Source organism: Muntiacus reevesi, chromosome 1, assembly GCF_963930625.1.
Source record: "Muntiacus reevesi chromosome 1, mMunRee1.1, whole genome shotgun sequence".
Classification (NCBI taxonomy): domain Eukaryota; kingdom Metazoa; phylum Chordata; class Mammalia; order Artiodactyla; family Cervidae; genus Muntiacus; species Muntiacus reevesi.
Window position 1 is genome coordinate 10,253,022 of NC_089249.1, and position 19,671 is coordinate 10,272,692.

The 19,671-nt window shown below is 40.2% G+C and overlaps 1 protein-coding gene across 2 annotated transcripts in view; it reads right to left on the reverse strand.

The window, feature by feature from the left end:
• The window catches only part of BLTP3B (bridge-like lipid transfer protein family member 3B), an 85,921-nt gene extending 68,930 nt beyond the window's left edge, over positions 1 to 16,991 (reverse strand). Inside the window, exons 1-2 of one of the 2 annotated variants that reach the window (XM_065937442.1) lie at positions 16,721 to 16,991; positions 7,381 to 7,527 (exon numbers count right to left, since the gene is read on the reverse strand). Coding sequence is in view for 1 of the 2 variants with exons in the window: in XM_065937434.1 (XP_065793506.1) it covers positions 16,721 to 16,764 (44 nt within the window). In the remaining variant the exon portion in view is untranslated. The remainder of the gene's footprint in view (positions 1 to 7,380; positions 7,528 to 16,720) is intronic. The other variant, XM_065937434.1, reaches the window with a different exon arrangement.
• Positions 16,992 to 19,671: the final 2,680 nt, after the last annotated feature.

The following is a 19,671-nucleotide window of genomic DNA, read 5'->3' on the forward strand; positions in this document are numbered from 1 at the left end:
GGGGCCTAAAAAGACATAATGATTAAATATAATGTAGTATTCACAATGGGTTCCTGGAACAGAAAAAGGATACTAGGCAAAAACTAAGGAAATTTGAATAAAATATTGGATATAGTTAGTAATAATTTATATAAATATTTACTCATTGATTGTAGTAAAATGTACATCTTACTAATGCAAGATGTTAACAATACAGGAGATGGGCTAGGGGATGTATGAAAACTCTGTAGCAGCCTTAGAACTTTTCTACAAATCTAAAAGTATTCTAAAGTAAAAATCTCATTTAAAAAATTATTGAGCTGCATATGGAAAGTTTAGCTCAATAAAAAGTTACTGCAATAGAAGTGTTAATTATGGTTCCATATGCTAGCAACAAACAATCAGAAAATTTTAAGGTATCATTTACATTAGTAAAACGAGTCTGAAATTTTTAGAGATAAACTTGACAAAGGGTTATAAGACCTATATACTGCAAACTAGAAGATACTGCTGGGAGAAATTAAACAAGACATCATATAGAGAAATAAAACAAGTAGGTAGACCAGAAGACAGTATTGTTTAGATGTCAGTTCTCCCCACACAGAATTATGGCTCCCAAGCAAGTATCCAGCAGACTTTTTGGTAGGAATGACAAGCGGATTCTAAAATTTACATGAAAATGCAAAAAACCTAGCATGTCAAAATAACTCTGAAAAGGATAAATAGTGTTGGAGGCCCTGTCCCACCAATTTCAAGCTTATTTAAAAGCTACATTAATCAAAACAGTCTGATATTGAGGTGGAACAAAACAGTCCTATAACAGACTCAAGTTTATAGTCAGCTGATTTTCAACAAAGGTACAATATCAATTCAGTGAGAAAAAGACAGTATTTTCAATAAATTGTGTAAGAGCAACTGTTTAGCAATATGCAAAGAGAAGGAAAAAATAACTTTGATACTTAATCACACCACAAACAACAAATTAACTCTAAATGGATTGCAGACTAAAATCAAAGAACAGAAACTATAAAACTTCTGTAAGAAAATGCTGGAGAAAAAGACTTTGAGCTTGGTGAAGATTTCTATAACACAACAAAAAATTCACAAACCGAAAAAGAAAAAAATCAACAAATTATATTTCATCAAAATTAAATACTCTGTGCATCAAAATATACTATTTCTACAAAACAAGCCACAGACTGGCAGAAAATATTTACAAACATATATCTGAAAAAAGACTTGTATCTACAATATATAAGGAATTCTTACAACTCAAAAGTAAGACATCTCATTAATTAAATAGGTAAAAGATTTAAACAGACTCTCAAACAAAAGAAGGCGTACAGATAGTGCATAAGCACACTGAAAGATGTACATCATCAGTCAACAGGAAACTGCAAATTAAAACCCACAATCAGATACCGCTACTTATCCACTAAACTGGGCAAAATTAAAAGACTAAATGGAATGTTAGTGAAGAACGGAGCAAGTGGAACTGTCACACAATTGCTGGTGAGAATATAAATAAAAATACAGACTTCGGAACACAGTTATTCAAGAGAAGTGAAAAGTATATGTCATCACAAGGATTTAAACATGAATGTTCACAGGAGCTTTATCTGTAACAGCCCAGACTAGAAAGAACCCAAATGATGATTAACAGGTGAATGGATAAACAATTCCATTGTGGAACTGTGGCACACACACAATGGAATATACTCAGCAATATGACATAATGCATAAAACAACATAGGTTAATTGCAAAATAATTACGCTGAGGGGAAAAGGGCAGGAAAGAAGTATACTAAATGATTATATGAAATCCTGGGAAATACAAACTAATGTAAGTGAAATAAAGTAGATCAATAATAATAACAGATAAGGCAGGAAGACAGGATGAAGAAGATTACAAAGGAGTATAAAGAAATGTTTTAGAGCATAAATCAAAATTTCAACAAATTGTACACCTTTAATATGTGCAATTTATTGCACAAAACAATTATATTTCAATAGAGGTATTTAAATCAGATATTTATATAAGTAATTATATATACCCATATATAAATATATATATATATGGTTTCCCTTGTGACTCAGCTGGGAAAGAATTTGCACGTAATGTGGGAGACCTCAGTTTGATCCCTGGGTTGGGAAGATCCCCTGGAGAAAGGAAAGTCTACCCAACTCCAGTATTCTGGCCTGGAGAATTCCATGGAGTGTATAGTCCATGGGGTCGCAAAGAGTCAGACATGACTGAGCGACTTTCACTTCACTTCACATATATATATATAAAACTGGTTATACTGGGTTAGTTGATTTTAATTGTATATTACAAAAACAATCAAGCCAAACAAACTGTAGAGCAAATATGTGTGGGTGTGTATCTCTTAATAAAAAAGAATGGACTAGCTAACTTAATAAAATGTAAGGAAATGAGAATTACTAAGGTCCTTGAACCATGGCTTTTTGAAAACTACACCACTGCTATTGTCATCTAGAAGTGATTTAGAGCCAAGTAAAATAACTTAGTAGAGCCATAAGAAGTATTTATACAAGAATATAAAACAATTTGATAATTTTAGTGGCTGAAAAGTTTCTCTAATTCAAAGTCCTCATTTTACAGCAGAGAATGTGAAGCCTAGAGAGGTTAAGTTCATAGTTCAAGGTCACACTAAGGCAGACCCAAGTCTATAATCAAATTTGCACAATTTTAACTTAAAAGGTACTTTAGGATCAATTACCATTCCATTCCCCTTCACGGATCACAGTGACAAAGTGGCTTGCATAACTCAATGAAGCTGTAAGCCATGCCATGCAGGGCCAGCCAAAACAGACGGGTCATAGTGGAGAGTTCTGACCAAACACGGCCCACTGGAGAAGTGAACGGCAAATCACTCCAGTATTTTTGCCCCAACAATCTCATGAACAGTACGAAAAGGTAAAATGATACAATGCGAGAAGATGAGCCCCCCAGGTCAGAAGGCGCCCAACATGCTACTGTGAAAGAGTAAAGAGTAGAGAAATAGCTCCAGAAGCAATGAAGAGGCTGGGCCAAAGTGGAAATGACACTAGGTTGTGGATGTATCTGAAAGTACAGTCAGATGTGGTGAGAGTAAAGCCTGATGCTGTAAACTGAACAATATTGCATAGGAACTGTTAGGTTCCTAAATCAAGGTAAATTGGACATAGTAACGCAGGAAAACGTCAGTTTTCATTCCAATCCCAAAGAAGGGCAATGCCAAAGAGTGTGCAAACTACCACACCACTGCACTCATTCCACATCCAAGCAAGATTATGCTCAAAATCCTTCAAGCTAGGCTTCAGGAGTAATGTGAACCAGGAACTTCCAGATGTATTAGCTGGGTTTAGAAAAGGCAGAGGAACCAGAAATCAAATTGCCAACATCCGTTGGGTCATAGAGAAAGCAAAGGAATTCCAGAAAAACATCTATTTCTGTTTCATCAACTATGTGAAAGCCTTTGACTGTGTGAAGGATCACAACAAACTGTGGGAAATTCTTAAAGAGATGGGAATATCAGATGACCTTACTTGTCTCCTGAGAAACCTATATGCAGGTCAAGAAGCAACAGTTAGAAACAGACATGGAACAACAGACTGGTTCCAAACTGGGAAAGGAGTATTCACCCTGTTTATTTAAAATTATATGCAGAACACATCATATGAAATGCTGGGCTGGATGAATCACAAGCTGGAATCAAGATTGCTAGGAGAAATATCAACAACCTCAGATATGCAGATGATACCACTCTAATGAAAGTGAAGAGAAACTAAAGAGCCTCTTGATGAAGGTAAAAGAGAAAAGTGAAAAGGCTGAACTCAACATTCAAAAAACTAAGAAGATGGCATCCAGTCCCATCACTTCATGGCAAATAGATGGGGAAAAGTGGAAACTGACAAATTTTATTTTCTTGGGCTACAAAATCACTGCAGCCACAAAATTAAGACACTTGCTCCTTGGAAGAAAAGCTATGACAAACCTAGACAGCATATTAAACAGCAGAGATATCACTTGGCAGACCAAGGTCTGTACAGTCAAAGCTATGACTTTCCCAGGATGTATGGATGTGACAGTTGGACCATCAAGAAGGCTGAGCACTAAAGAATTTATGCTTTTGAATTGTGGTGTTGGAGAAGACTCTTGAGAGCCCCTTGGACTGCAGGAGATCAAATCAGCCAATCCTAAGGAAATTAACCCTGAATAATCATTGGAAGGACTGTTGCTAAAGCTCCAATACTTTGGCCACCTGATGTGAAGAACTGACTCATTGGAAAAGACCCTGATGCTGGGAAAGACTGAGGGCAGGAGGAAGAGGATTGGGGCAACAAAGGATGAGATGGTTGGATGGCATCACCCATTCAGTGGACATGAACTTGGGCAAACTTCAGGGAAGGCTGGCGTGCTGCAGTCCATAGGGTTGCAAAGAGTTGGACACGACTTGGTGACTGAACAACAAATTTTTTTTAAAGAATTGCAAGGATGGGACAAGGATTAAGATATGCTCATAATAAATTCCTCTTTTTTTTTTTTTGAGCACTCACAATTTGCAGAGTTTATTTGGCTTGGTTATTTTTGTAATATGCATGTACGGAAAATCAACCAATCCTGTCTAACTAGCTTTTGCACAGAAACATTCACAGGATGGAGAGGCTGCAGACTGGCAGCATGAGCTGTGTTTTGCCCACAGACATGTTTTGCCTGGCCTGTGCAGTGTTTCTAACAACCGGAACATGTGGCTAACATTTAAAATGGGTAGATGTTGCATTAAAACCTGGGTTTCTAAATTTCGCTGAAATGTCAGAAAACCTGACACAATTAGGTATACATTCTTCAAGGCAAAAACTGAGCTCTGATTAAGCTCTTGGGTAACTTAGACAAACGGGACAAAATTACTGCTTCCAAAGACCTCATGATTTACTATTAGAAGCAATCACAGAAGGAAATTATTGTAGTGTTTTACAGTCATACTATGTGCCAGGCAATGCGTGACGGATATAATAAAAATGAGACTAGTTTAAGATGGAGGAGGAAAGAGGTCATCAACTTTGTTAAAAAGCCTACTGCTTTGGAAAGGCTTCATGGAGAAGGCAGCATTGCAGCCACATCTTTGAGAGTAAGTTTTTGCTAGGTGACCAGGGCAGAGGAGGACATTTCAGGACATTTCAACATGCTCAAGGTTACAGGATTATATGCAGCCAGCACAGATGAAGCACAAGGCTAACAATAAGGTAGTTTGAAAAGCATAAGGTAGTTTGAAAGGAAATGATATGCTTTGAATGCATAGCAGCAGCTAGATCATGAAGAACTCTTGTATCTCATGCCAAGGAATGCAAGTTTCATCCTACACATCAGTATTATTCCCACAGTGCCCCGGAGGAGACTGCTCATGATTCAACCTAGACGGAACAGAAATAAAAAGGGTAAAAATATGCCAGCTGAACCCCACCCCCAATTCCTGTTTCAACAAGATTGAGCCCTACTACTATTCTACACAGTAAAGTTCTATTTATATTTCTTTGGACTAAAAAATTATGTTATAAACCAAAAAAAAGAGAGAAGAAGAAAAAGTTTAGTTTGAACATGAGCTACTACTGAAACATATTTACCAAGTAATTAAATAATATTAGTATTTTGTCAAGATCTCTCTGGTTAACAGTTCCAAGAATGGAATAAAGAACCTGGTGGTCCAGTGGTTAAGAATTCGCCTTGCGATGCAGGGGATACCAGTTCGATTCCTGGTCCCTAAAGATCCCACATTCTTCAGGGCAGCAAAGCCCGTGCCCCAGAACTGAGCCTGCAGTTTGGAGACCGCAAACCGCAACCACCGAGCCCGTGTGCCCAAACCGTTGAAGCCGGGTGCCGAGCCCGTGCTCCACAACGAGAGAAGCTACTGCAAGGAACAAAGTACGCATGCAGCAATGAAGACCAAGAGCAGCCAATAATAAATAAATCAATATTTTTTTAAAAAAGAAGCAAGAAAAATGAGAATACTTAACTTCAACTGATCCATGAAATTATGATTTAAATCTGGGTAGTGACAGTAGAGATATTCAAATCTTACTGATATCTACTTTGTAGCAAGTAATCTCCTATATGCTATGTTCAGGATAAAAAAGATAAATTCAAGAGTTATTTAAATAAAAAGGGACAATGACTGATTAAAATGAGAAGGTTAAGAAGAAAAAGGAATTAAGCTTTGTAGGTGACTTGAATAAATGCACAGACAGATGTAATTTAAGCTTAGAAGAAAATCACTATACCTCACCTTCAATAAGTTAAGCACAAACCAGGCCAAAAAAGAAACTTTAAGGAGGTGTAATCTAGGCAAAGCAAAATTTACAGCCATGATAATACTTCCGAAGCAAAGGTCTCAGAGGATTTGCTAGAGGCATACACAAAATCAGAACTATCTCAAAGGTTTTTCTAACTGTCTACTTAAAGATAAAGCTTGGCATTCTGCCTTGACAATTTGGTTAAGATCCAGATAACCAAATGATGATGGAATCAAGAATATTGGAAAGCAAATAAGAATACTGGAAAATAATATTTAAGTCATCACACCTATACAACTGCCAGCTAATATATGGTCAGCAAGTTTATCAACTGTTCCATTACACCAAGGATAAGTATGTAATGAGTGGCTCAATTCTGCTCATGACTAGTCTTCAACTATGAATTTCTTAGTAGACTTTTATAGGTCCAAAGTATTTAAGTGTATAAATTTCTCAAGCATGAGAAGCATTCAAATATGTTTCTAGGTTTTTCATTGAGTCCTAGACTGAAAAATGTAGTGCTATTTCCATGAATCTGATTTTATAGCATAACTGTTTCCTCTGATTTTCAAAGGGCAGTAGGAGAGAAAAGATTGGGGTGGGAGTCCTTACATTCTTCAAAATGAATCCTATTTTCACAGCCGTTCATGAGAGTTATTGCAACATCTTTGATAAAAATTATAACCAACATTAAATACACAAAACTTTTAAGTTCTTCAGTGAATTGGTCAAAACATTCTCTTTATGAAAAGAGCCTTCATACCTCATTAATTACATTAGACTACAATGCCTAACCCATTAAAGAGTAGATAATGTTAATTACTCTTTCCAAGTAGCTGACAATAAGTTATAAAACTCACTCATGAAACATCAGAAAGACCTGGTTATAACTTTAAGTGCATTGCCAAATCTTGTATATTAGAAGACATTCTAAGAGAATTGCATGGGCCTGTAGCTACATAGTTTAAAAACAAAAAAACCATGAAACTGGTGTCTGACTAAAACAAGAAGAATTAGAAAATATTCTCAAAGTAACTATGTGGGCACAGGAAGTGCTTGCATTTACAGAGAGAAAAGAAAAAAAAAAAAAATGGGGAATAGAAGAATTACCTGAGGGCAGGAAATTCAGACAAAAGGTCCCTACTCCTGGTGAAAGCAAGCAGTCAGTTGCCAGGGTTTCTTAGACTCCTCTGGGACTCATTTGGGTGATTATGAAATTCACAGCACACCAATCTCCACCACAGCCAGCAGGGATCGCTGCAGGGAATGGGTATACAGGGGACACAGAAGGGAGCAAGTTTAAGGGAAAGAAGAGGAAAGGAATGATATGATAAAAATATTTAGCTGTGAGTCACTTTAAAGAAAATACAGTTGTATTGCACACTGGATTAACTATAAGCAAATGCTGGTTAAAATCTAAGATAAATTAATCATTTATGACTTCATTCTCTCTACCACTGGTAGCACTACTACTCTATTAAGTCAATATGTTTAAATTTTTATATTAAAAATAATATTTAACAAAAATGAGATAGCTATGCTATACAAAAGTTACACAAAGACTGAACTAAATAATTCAATATTAAATGAAACCAATTAGGACAAGCACTCTAAAAGACAAGCAACCTACAAACTGTCAAAATTTTAACTGCCAGAAGGCCTAGTTAAAACTATAATCCTTATTTCATTTCATAAAGCATACTAAAGAGTAAAGTCACCTATGAAAAATAACCCACAAACATCAAGATTGTAATATTGCTAAAAATGTATCCAACTTTATAAACACATGTATTTATGATCTATGTGTTCTACGACACGGCCAATGTATAAATTTACAATAGCATAAATCTATTTCTCCAGTCAGCTAAAATGTTTCTGAACAACTACCATATACCACAGTACTGTGGCAGATGCTGAAGATACAATGGCGAACCACAGAAGCACAGTCACTGCCCTCAGAATTCAAAGCCTATCAGGGTTATTCTGCCCTTAAAGAGATGACAGTCTATGGAACTAATAAACAAGAAGCTTTTGTTCTAAAATAAATAAACAGTAGAGGAAAACACCACAATGTTATAATAACAGTGGCAGAAAAGAAGTCACAGATTCCTCTCTTAATGGTACTTTTGGGTAGAAAAAAGAGTATATTGTACATACAGCTACAACTGTCTTAAAAGATAGACTAATATAAAGGTTTAAAATTTTTATACAACATTCTTTTTGGCTGGGAGAAGTCTCAAAATAAGTCAGTGAATTATGAGACAGACCAATAGCAAGTATAATGCCTAAAAAAAAAAAAAAAAAAACCACATCCTGGATCATATTTTCTCAGCTTTTAATTTTGTTTTAATAATTTGGTCTTGATATGATAACTGCTCATATTTCACTCATGGAAATGGTGTCATAAAACTTGTGAAGTGAAGTGAAGTGAAAGTCGCTCAGTCATGTCCCACTCTTTGCGACCCCATGGACTATACAGTCTGTGGAATTCTCCAGGCCAGAATACTGGAGTGGGTAGCCGTTCCCTTCTCCAGGGGATCTTCCCAACCCAGGGATCGAACCCAGGTCTCCCACATTGCAGGCGGATTCTTTACCAGCTGAACCACAAGGGAAGCCCCATAAAGCTTGCAACTTACATTCAATCTGAGCTAATATCAACTTGTAAATATCAATATTTAATAGAAATATTAAATTACTCATCTTAAGTAACATAGTATGCAAACTTTAAAACATAAACTGCTAAGAGATCAACTTACTGAGGAAACATTTAGACTGGAAACTGCAGTATTAAGGCAAAGTGTAATATTGCAAAATAATTACGCAAGTAAAAAGAAATGAATGGAGAAACTGTCCTTCCCCAACTTTAAAGAACTGCTGAGTCAAAAGACTATGTTTTCCAAGCTTCAAAGGATGGTAAAGTCAAAAGATTCCCAAGTAATAAACAAATCTCCTAAGGGATATTGCAACAGGATGATAAAGTACCATAAAGGAGTAATACGGGAAGTGCTGAAAACTCAAAGAAAAGCGAACTGTTAGGTGAAAACCACAGCCTGAACAGGCAGTATAGAATAATCAAATTATGAGGTGCTGGATCAGTGACTTAACTACTCAACACTACCTGTTAAATCTTAGGAAAGTCTAAAACCTCAATGTTTTAATAACTTCCTTCTAGGAGACAGGAACAAATACCTTCTGATTCTAGGATAACAGTATTACAATATCCAATAAACCACACATTCGATCTCCTTTAAACCTGAAGTTTTCAAATCAATCTCCTGAAAGTAACTTTTCTAAGAATCAGTATCTGGTTGTAGTTGTAAATTAATGTGAAAGAAACAGGCACCTTGCTCAATTTTAGATGCTTCTATGAAGTGTACTTAATAGAAAAAAAGAAAAAACTAGGGGGTGGATTCACCCCCTAAAATTCAACTCACAATTCACTTTTCTGTAATCATTTATTGGCTAAGTCAAAGGATGGTCACACAGAAAAACACTGACATCACTGTTGCCAAACTATAAGAGGCACAGTCTAAATTAGCTTACAAATAAAGGGATTGCCATTTATGTGCTTAACAGACAACCAAATTAACAAATCCAGAGCCAAACTCCAGATCTTTTTCCATAAACATGCATCTTCTGCGTATCTTCTCCAGCTTAATTAACAGCAACTCCATCTTCTCAGCTGCTTATGTCAAAGTCATCCATGACTCTTCTTCTCAATCCACATCTTATCTATTGGCCCAACCTGTGGCTCTGCCTTCAAAATACGTCTAAAACTTGACTATGTATCTCAACAACTTCACTGCATCCACCTAGCTCCGTGCCAGTATTTTTTCTCATCTGGATAGTTAACACTTTTCACTGGGCTCCTGCTTCTTCCCCTGCCCTTCAATTATTTATTTCCCACTTGGCTGCAGAGTGATCAAAGGTTCAAAGCCTTCCAGTGGCTGCCAGTCTCACTCAGGGTAAAAGCCAAAGTCACTACAAGGTCCCACAAGATCTGGTCCTTGATTTCTCTTTGATCTTATCTTCCGCCACTCACCTCAGTCTTCATTCCACTTCACCTGCATTGGAGGCAATGTATGTGCCTAAAAATGACAAGTAAGCTTCCTCTTCTGGATTTTTGCATTTGTTCGCACTCCCAATTTCAGGTCTCTCCTCAGATAACACCTTCTCAATCAAGCCTTCTCCATCACTGGATTTAAAATTGCAAAGTTTGTCCCCAACCTCCATGCACTTCCTACTCCCTTTCTGTGTTATTTTTTTCAATAGCAATGTACTTTCCATTTAATTTAAATGTGAAGATTTATTAATCTAATTACTCTCAGCCTTCTCTGATTAAAATGTAAGCTCCACTGAGGGCAGGGAGTTTCCCCAACATTATAGACTAGTACCTGGTACAGAGAAGCACTCTGTAAATATACTGTGAGGCACTCTAATCTCCCTTCACTTTGCCATTCAGTCACAAGATCCTGCAAGCACTCAACCTTTCCTAATCTCCTTAAAAAATATTCCAAATAGTTAATCTTCTCAGGCCACTCTCCCTTTCTACTTTATTTCTTCCGCTTTGTTTAGGGAGTATGTCTTATTGAGACTGTCAAGAAGTTTCTCTTACCTCAATCCTTGGAGCTGGCCTATATCCAGGACTTTCCCAAGTCTGTTTCTCTAACCTTCTCATAAATTCTGTGGAATATTGATATCTTTCTACATTATTTTTCTACTTAATCTAATCAGAGCACCTCTATAGACTCTATGTTTCCACCCCAGAGAAATGTTCCTGAACCTTGGACTGAAAATCAAACTCATAACCTTGTACCTTTCTTTAGTGATCATGTCCCTCTTTAATCAGAGATTCTTTATTAGCAGTCACCTCCTGGGATGAAGTTCAATTTCAATTTCCCTAACACAGCAAATGAGGCCCTCCGAAACCTAATTTAGTTTGGTGCCTGTTACAGACACCAAATGGAGCAGCAAGTCTGACTCTAAACAGTTCTCCCCATGACCACACCTTTGCTGCACAACCCTTTGCCATTGCTAATTGACCCATGGATACACAGAACTGGGTCAAACAGATTCTCTCTCCCTGAAATCCAAAACTCCAGCAGGAAAGACCAGACCGGGAGTTGTGAAAGATGGGACAGCACCCTGAAGTAGTGATTCTCAACTCACAGAAGCTGTGCCTTCCAGGGGACACCTGGCAACATCTGGAGACGTGCTCTCATGGTCAAGACCGCAGGAGTGCTACCGGCATGTAGTGGGCGGAGACCAGAGGTGCTGCTCAACACCCTACAAAGCGCAGAGCAGCCTTCCACAAAAAAGAATCGCCTGGTTCAAATGCCAATAGTGCTGAGGTTCAAGTACTCTTTCAACCAGGCCTGCCCTAGGCATTGGCTTGTTCCAGATTCTGTGACCCACACTAACAGCTTTCTATTACATTTCCTCTTTTAGCCTAAGTGAAACAGAGCAGGTTTTTGTTGTTTGCAGACAATATAATCTTTTTTTTAAGTTTTTCTAATTGCAGTATAATTGTTTTACAATGTTGTGTTAGTTTCTGCTGACCAATGAAGTGAATCAGCTATGCGTGGGTGCTAACTTGCTTCAGTCCTGCCTGACTCTTTGTGACCCCATGGCCTGCAGCCCTCCTGGCTTCCCTGTCCATGGCATTCTCCAAGCAAGAATACTGGAGTAGGTTGCATGCCCTCCTCCAGGGGATCTTCCCCACCCAGGGATCAAACCCTCACCTCTTACCTCTACTGCATTAGCAGGTGGGCTCTTTACCACCAGCACTACCTGGGAATCAGTTACATGTGTATATATATATATCCCCTCCCTCTGGAAACTTCCTCCCACCCCTCCCACCCCACCCATCCTGGTCACTACTTGAGCACCAAGCGAAGCTCCCTGTGCCATGCTGTAGGTTCCCACTAGCTATCTATGTAACACACGGTAGTATATTTATGACAGACAACATAATCTTAGTCAGCCAGTATCCTAGTCCAATAATCTGACACACATGTGTATACTTTAAATCAGTTTCTCAACCTCCAAACTCCTGACGCGTAGGTCAAATAATTCTTTTTGTGAGAGACCGTGCTGTCCACTGTAGGATGTTTAGCAGCATCCTTGGCCTCTACCTGCTAGGTACAACCCCAAGACCCAACTCTGCCGAGTCATGACAATCAGAAATGTCTCCAGACGTTGCCAAATATCCTCCGAGGGGTCAAACACCCACCCATGTTTCATAACCACTGCTTAAAACCATACAAAGACTGTATTCAGGTACAGTGTATGTCTTTGCAACACCCACTTGTACCCCCAGCATAACATGCCTTGAGCCAAAGGGGGAGCGGGGGAGCAGCTGTAGCTGAGTCTTCTCCATCTCTTTTTACGTCCTGGCTTAAATGTACCCCATCTTCAAGCTTTTACTCCCTGCCTTTCACCTTTGCTGGAACACATGTGTACACATACCACAGTAACAGGTAATGAGGACTTGAGCTGAAAGGTAAGCTCCTGATTTTATTTTCTTTCTTATACTTGTTCTAACTTTTCTTTAGAGCTTTCCATTTCCTTGTGAAAAAATACTCTCCTAGAGAACTCTCCAAAACATATTCTGTGACAGTTATAGTATGAAAGATCAGGGTAAAATCGCCTTCAAAAGCTTTTCCTGTTTCACTTCTATTAAAATATAACTACTCTGTAACTAATCTGCACACGTGTGTGCATGTGCACACACACATACTCACTCACTCATTCACTCACTCACTCACTCACTCACTTGTCCTCTTCAGTTTCAGATCTGTTTCAAGTATACAAACTTTTTATTAACAATGAAAGAGATGCTTGGAATACAAACTAAACAACTAGATAGGGAATAAGTATATAGATTTACACTTCTCAAATAGCTCATCATTTGCTTTAAGCATATGTTAATCTCTAAAGAATAATTCTCTTATCAGTTCAGCTCAGTCACTCAGTCATGTCAGACTCTTTGCAACCCCAAGGACTGCAGCACATCAGGGTTCCCTGTCCATCACCAACTCCTAGATCTTGCTCAAACTCACATGCATAGAGTCGGTGATGCCATCCAACCATCTCATCCTCTGTTGTCCCCTTTTCCTCCTGCCCCCAATCCCTCCCAGCATCAGGGTCTTTTCCAAGGAGTCAGTTCTTCGCATCAGGTGACCAAAGTATTGGAGTTTCAGCTTCAGCATCAGTCCTTCCAATGAATATTCAGGACTGATCTCCTTTAGGATGGACTGGTTTGATCTCAAGATCTCAAGAGTCTTCTTCAACACCACAGTTCAAAAGCATCAATTCTTCGGTTCTCAGCTTTCTTAAGCCCTTTTATCTGAATAACACTCATTTTAATCTTACAATTTCACCACACTTCAACCTCCAAGCTCCGAGTAAGCACTTTTTCTCCTGTTTGTTCCTACATTGTCTTCTTTACTGGGAGACCTCTTAGATAAAGTGTCATTTTCCTAGTCCTTTCTTTCTAGGATACCAAAGGTACCATATTTATTCAATGATTCAATTGTCCATTATTTCCTAAAACCACAGGAAAATTGGCCATGCCCGAGACCTGTGATAATATTGGTGGCTTCTAGTCTTACCTCAGTTAAAAAAAAAAAAAAAACAATGTGAAGGACAGTCAATTCATTGTTGCCATTCATGCATTCATTCAAAAAATAGTCATTGAGTACCTACAATATTCTAGACTAAAAAAAAAAAAAACTGCCCTCATGGAGTTTACATTCAGTACAGAAGACAAATGAACTGCAAATAAATAAGTACATCTTACTAAAGATGAGTGCTATAGAGAAAAGAATGGTCAGGTAAGCCCTCCCTTAAGAAGCTATCATGAGTTCCACTCACTAGTGGTAAGAAATGTCTATTATTGGAAGATAGTATGTTCTGAGTATTTCCTATCAAACTGTGTTCCGGATGGTTAGATCAATATAGTGACATCTTTATTACTGAATAGTCTATAAAATTAAGCTTGACCTAGATAATTTCATAAATTCATTATTACCTGAGCCAACAAAGGTCCGTCTAGTCAAGGCTATGGTTTTTCCAGTGGTCATGTATGGATGTGAAAATTGGACTGTGAAGAAAGCTGAGCACCAAAGAATTGATGCTTTTGAACTGTGGTGTTAGAGAAGACTCTTGAGAGTCCCTTGGACTGCAAGGAGATCCAACCAGTCCATCCTAAAGGAGATCAGTCCTGGGTGTTCATTGGAAGGACTGATGCTGAAGCTGAAACTCCAGTACTCTGGCCACCTCATGAGAAGAGTTGACTCATTGGAAAAGACCCTGATGCTGGGAGGGATTGGGGGCAGGATAAGAAAGGGACGACAGAGGATGAGATAGCTGGATAGCATCACCAACTCTATGCATGTGAGTTTGAGTAAACTCCGGGAGTTGGTGATGGACAGGGAGCCTGGCCTGCTGCGATTCATGGGGTTGCAAACAGTCAGACACGACTGAGCGACTGAACTGAACTGAACAATAAATTATCACAACACCCACCTTGTTTCTTCTATTGTATCCTTTATATTTATAAATAACTGTTTTTCTTAGGAGATGACAGTAACAGCAGTAAGGTTAATATCTTAACCAAGAGGATGAATTAGATACTCTTCAGTCACTTGACTTAAGGAAGTTTTGAAACATGAATTAACTGAAAAGTGCTTCAAAAACTCATCTTAAAAAAATCATTAGTTTACAATGCAGTTACTAGAAATCATACAGATTTAAAAAGTAATCCTTTATATGTATAACTGATCCACTATGCTGTGTACCTGAAACTAACACATGGTAAATCTACACTCTATTATAAAAAAAAAAAAAGAGTAATTCTCAAGATTCAGTTCTGAATGTGTCTGTTTTGTGAAGTAAGCCATTACCCTTACAACTAATTTGTAAGAGTCCTTCTCAACAGTAGTTCTATAAGATAATTAAACTCTAATATCCTAAGGTTTTTAATGACTGAACAAACTTTTCTCCTGTGCATCTAAAACGGAACTAGCTATGTAAATACTGTCATCCTCGGGGGAGTGAGAAAATAGAAATTCAAATCATTTTCTGTAGGTGTAAATTTTCTTGTGAACTGAGTATGAGAAAGGCTGGAGGACATCTGACAAGTCAGATCTTACTTAAATCATACAAAATAATGATAAAATCTTCTTCCAAAACGAAGTAATTCATTATTGGATCATATGGACAATTTCAAAAGAAACTTTCCAATCAGTGATACTATTAAGAAATGTATAATAATCAGTGCTTCTATACTTTGTTACTTTAAAAAAATACCTTTATCTTATGCAATGTTATAAGTGAGGAAAATATTTGCTGAATCACAGAAATAATAATTTTGTTCTCCAACACACAACCTGTGGTATACAATGATTTGGACAATCAAGAGCTCTCTTTACGACGGAAGTATATCATCACACCCAAGTGTTTTCCTAAAATCAGTTAAAAGTAATCATTAACTTACAAATAACAGAGTAAAGGGTCATAATCAAGCATTCTGAATTCTCTGTTAACAACTTGGAAAGAAGATCCTACATTTAGCCTGTGTTTTGAGACAAATATGGAAAAGTCAGGGGCAGTAGCAAACTGCCAGCTTTACTGAGTCATGATTCTGACTAAAACCGTGTTATGAAATGGAAAGGATGACACGTCTTGGGTTTGTTACCACAGATGTTGACTCCCAGAATTTATGGATCTTAGACTAAAAAAAATAATAATAAACTCTGTACGAATGATGTGGGGCTAACACGACTCCAGAAAAAACTTGCCAAAGCTGGTAACTCTGATTATTTACCTAAAACAAATCTTAACTGTGCAAACAGGCACACCCTCTAATGCACAGACTGGGATCGGCGAGGCAGGGTGAATTCAGAACAATAACAAGGTTAACATCTCAGTGAGAAGCCAGGCTCAGCCCTGAGTCCACACTGCGCTAGACGCCCTGGGTTAACGGAACCGCTCATCTCCGAATGGAGGCGAGCAGACACCGAGCACCTGGGCGACGCCAGACCGTCTCCAGCGTCCGCGCAGGACCGCCCGAGAGGGTCCTCCCGACGCCCCCCAGACGCCGCGTCGGGGACGGTCCCAGCCAGCAGCCTCTCCCTGCCACCCAACACGCTCCTCCGCGAGCCGATCGGGGGAGAGAATCCGTCTAGGGGCACCGTCCAGGGGCGAACCTGTCTGTGGGCGACCCCGACCGGGGGCGACCCCATCCAGGCGCTGACTCGCCAGGCCAGCCCTGAGTGCAGGGGCGAAGGGAGATCCGGGGCCGCGACCTCTGCCCCGCTGGAGCAGGGAGTCCAAGGGTCGCCTCCCGCTCGGCTGCCAGTCCCCGCAGCCCCTGAAGCCGCGGGCTGCCTCTGGTACCCGCTAGGGCGGAGGCGGGCTTGTGCCCACGCTTGAGACTCCGACTAACCTCGAAAGGTGCTTTAGGATCTGTTTCTTGATGAGCCCAGCCATGGTGCCGAGGCGGGAGGCGCCGCGCGCTCTCTCCGTTCTTCACTGCCTCCTCTCTTCGAGGCCGTCTCCTCTTTGTCCAGATTCACCCGGCCGGAGGAGAGGCTCCTGAGCACTCACGCCCGGGACAGACCCGAGGCCCCGGCCGAGGCCACAGCCGCCACCGCTGCAGCCGAGGACCCGGAGCATTGCGCTCAGGCAGCCGCGGCCGCCGCCGGCGCCATCTTGGCTGCAGCATCACCTAAGAGACCTGGGGGAGGGCCGGGGAGCGGCGGGCGCGAGGCGGGGCGGGGCCGGCGCGGGGCGGGGCGGGGCCGGCGCGGGGCGGGGCGGGGCCGGCAGCGCGGGCCGGGCGGCACGGGGTGGGGCGGGGCCGGCGCGGGGCGGGGCGGGGCCGGCGCGGGGCGGGGCAACGCAGACTCGGGAGGTTTGTTGTCCCGCTTCCCTTGCAGTGCCTCGGGTCCGGGGTCCTACCTGTCCCTGACACTCTTGAATGGTTTGACTCCCATCCCCAGAACCTTCTGGGTTTTAGACCGCCATCCTCAGGCTCTTGTGTCCTCCACTGAGTGCCTCACTTTTCTTTTTCATTTCCCTGTCAGAATTGACTCCACAAAGTGCTCTGTTTGCTTTGCTTTCTTTACTCACTCAGTCTTCTTCATATTCTTCTTTGCTTAGATATCCTGCGTTCCCCTGGCCAAATGCTATAATTTGATGTTTCCTCTAGAAATTCTAAGGGAAGTGAAAGTTGTTACGGTGTGTTAATAGAGTCCAGGACCTGGAAACTAGAAGGCCTAAATTCTAGTTTTGGCTTTAGTATTTTCTATTTACATTGACCTGGAGAAAATAATTTCTTACTTCTAGCCTCAGTTTAATTATCTGTACAATAGGTTAATAACATCAGCCTTACCCAACTCACTAGGTTGTTGTATCTAAAGAAATAAAAATTTCTATAAAAAGGAAGGAAATAGTTGAAATCACGGAGAGCTATTACAGCTCTGCACCTTCACCCGATCCAGCCCCAAACCAACACTTTAGAGAGATGAAAATGGCCATCCAGTGACATCTGAAAAAGGGGGGGGGGGGGGGAATTACATTACCTCTGAGGGATGTATCAGAAAAGTCTGTGGGAGTGTATGGTAATGGCAAGGGGGTAGTTTACATATAGTCCGATACCTGACCCTTTTAAAGCAAGGGAAAAGCAGGTATTTGTGGATTGACTATTTACTCAATTCACTCATTTATAATGCACTACAAATGAGGGACTATTCAAGTAACTAGGTATCCTAAACAAAAACAAACTTTTCCTGTCATCAAGAAGTTAATTAACAGCCTCAGATGAAAGATAAATTCCTATGCTAAGACCTTCAGCTCTGTAATTAGACTCTTGTTCAAAGGCTGACTTGGCCACTTTGTAGGCAGAGTGTAAACTTGGGCAACTTATTTCAACCTCAGCCTCAGTACCTCATCTACTGGGGATAAAAGTATCTCACAATTTTGTGAGGATTAAATGCATATATAGTGTTCAACAGAGTACCTAGCATATGTCAAGCTCTTAATGCTATTATTATCCTTGGCATAATTGGAAACAGAAGAAAAGGGTTATGAGAACACAAAGGATGGAGTGATTCTATCTTTTTTAGTCAGAGGTGGCATTTTAGTGAAGATATTATTTCAAGGGTGAGAATGTCAGCTTAATGTCAAATGAACTGGCCCCAAAGTCAGACTTGGATTTGAAACTTCACTCTATCAGCTGAGCCACAAGGGAAGCCCAAGAATACTGGAGTGGGTAGCCTTTCCTTTCTCCAGCGGATCTTCCCAACCCAGGAATCAAACCAGCGTCTCCTGCATTGCAGGCAGATTCTTTACCAACTGAGCTATCAGGGAAACCCTAACATTAAATGACTTGACTCCAAAGTCAGCCTTGGATTTGAAACTTCACTCTGGATTTTTCACTTTGTAATGGTAGGGAAAGTACTGGACCTCTCCAGCTCTGTGATGTTATTTTCCTTCATGAGACTGTTGTGGGGATTAACTAAGCTAATGCACATTAGGTGCTTAGAGAGTGCCAGCCACAACAAAATGATGGCTATCATTACTAACTCACTAGGTGGAAAAGGATTTTTCAAGCAGGTGGAACACAATTATGAAAAAGGACAGAAGTGTCAAAGCCATGACTTCTAAATGGCAAGTAGTCTAATGTGCTGGAACAACATGAGAATTCCTTTTCAAATTAATAACAATTAAAGAATAATTCAGGTTAATAAGTGTAGTTACAATATCTTTTTCTTTAGAAAACACATGGCAGAGGGGGAGGAGCCAAGATGGCGGAGGAACAGGACGGGGAGACCACTTTCTCCCCTACAAATTCATCGAAAGAACAATTGAACACAGAGCAAACTTCACAAAACAACTTCTGACCACTAGCAGAAGACATCAGGCACCCAGAAAAGCAGCCCATCATCTTCGAAAGGAGGTAGGACAAAATATAAAAAATAAAAAGAAAGACAAAAGAGTTAGGGATGGAGAACCGTACCGGGAAGGGAGTCATAATAGAGGAACTTTCCAAACACCAGGAACCCCTCTCACTGGCGGGTCTGGGGGAAGTTTTTAAATCTCAGAGGGCAACCTAACTGGGAGGAAAAATAAATAAAACCCACAGATTACATGCCTAAAAGCAACTCCCAGCAGAAAAGTACCCCAGACGCCCGCATCCACCACCAGCAAGTGGGGGCGGAACGGAGAGGAGCCCGCGGCATTGCTTGGGGTAAGGACCCCGGGCCTGAGTGCCCTGAGGACAATCGGAGGGAGCTAACGTGAGATAGCAACTTAAACTGGGGGATAGCAAGAGAGAGAGAGAAAATTAACCGGCCCAAACACACTGCTGGCCGTTCGCAGAACAAAGGGACTGAG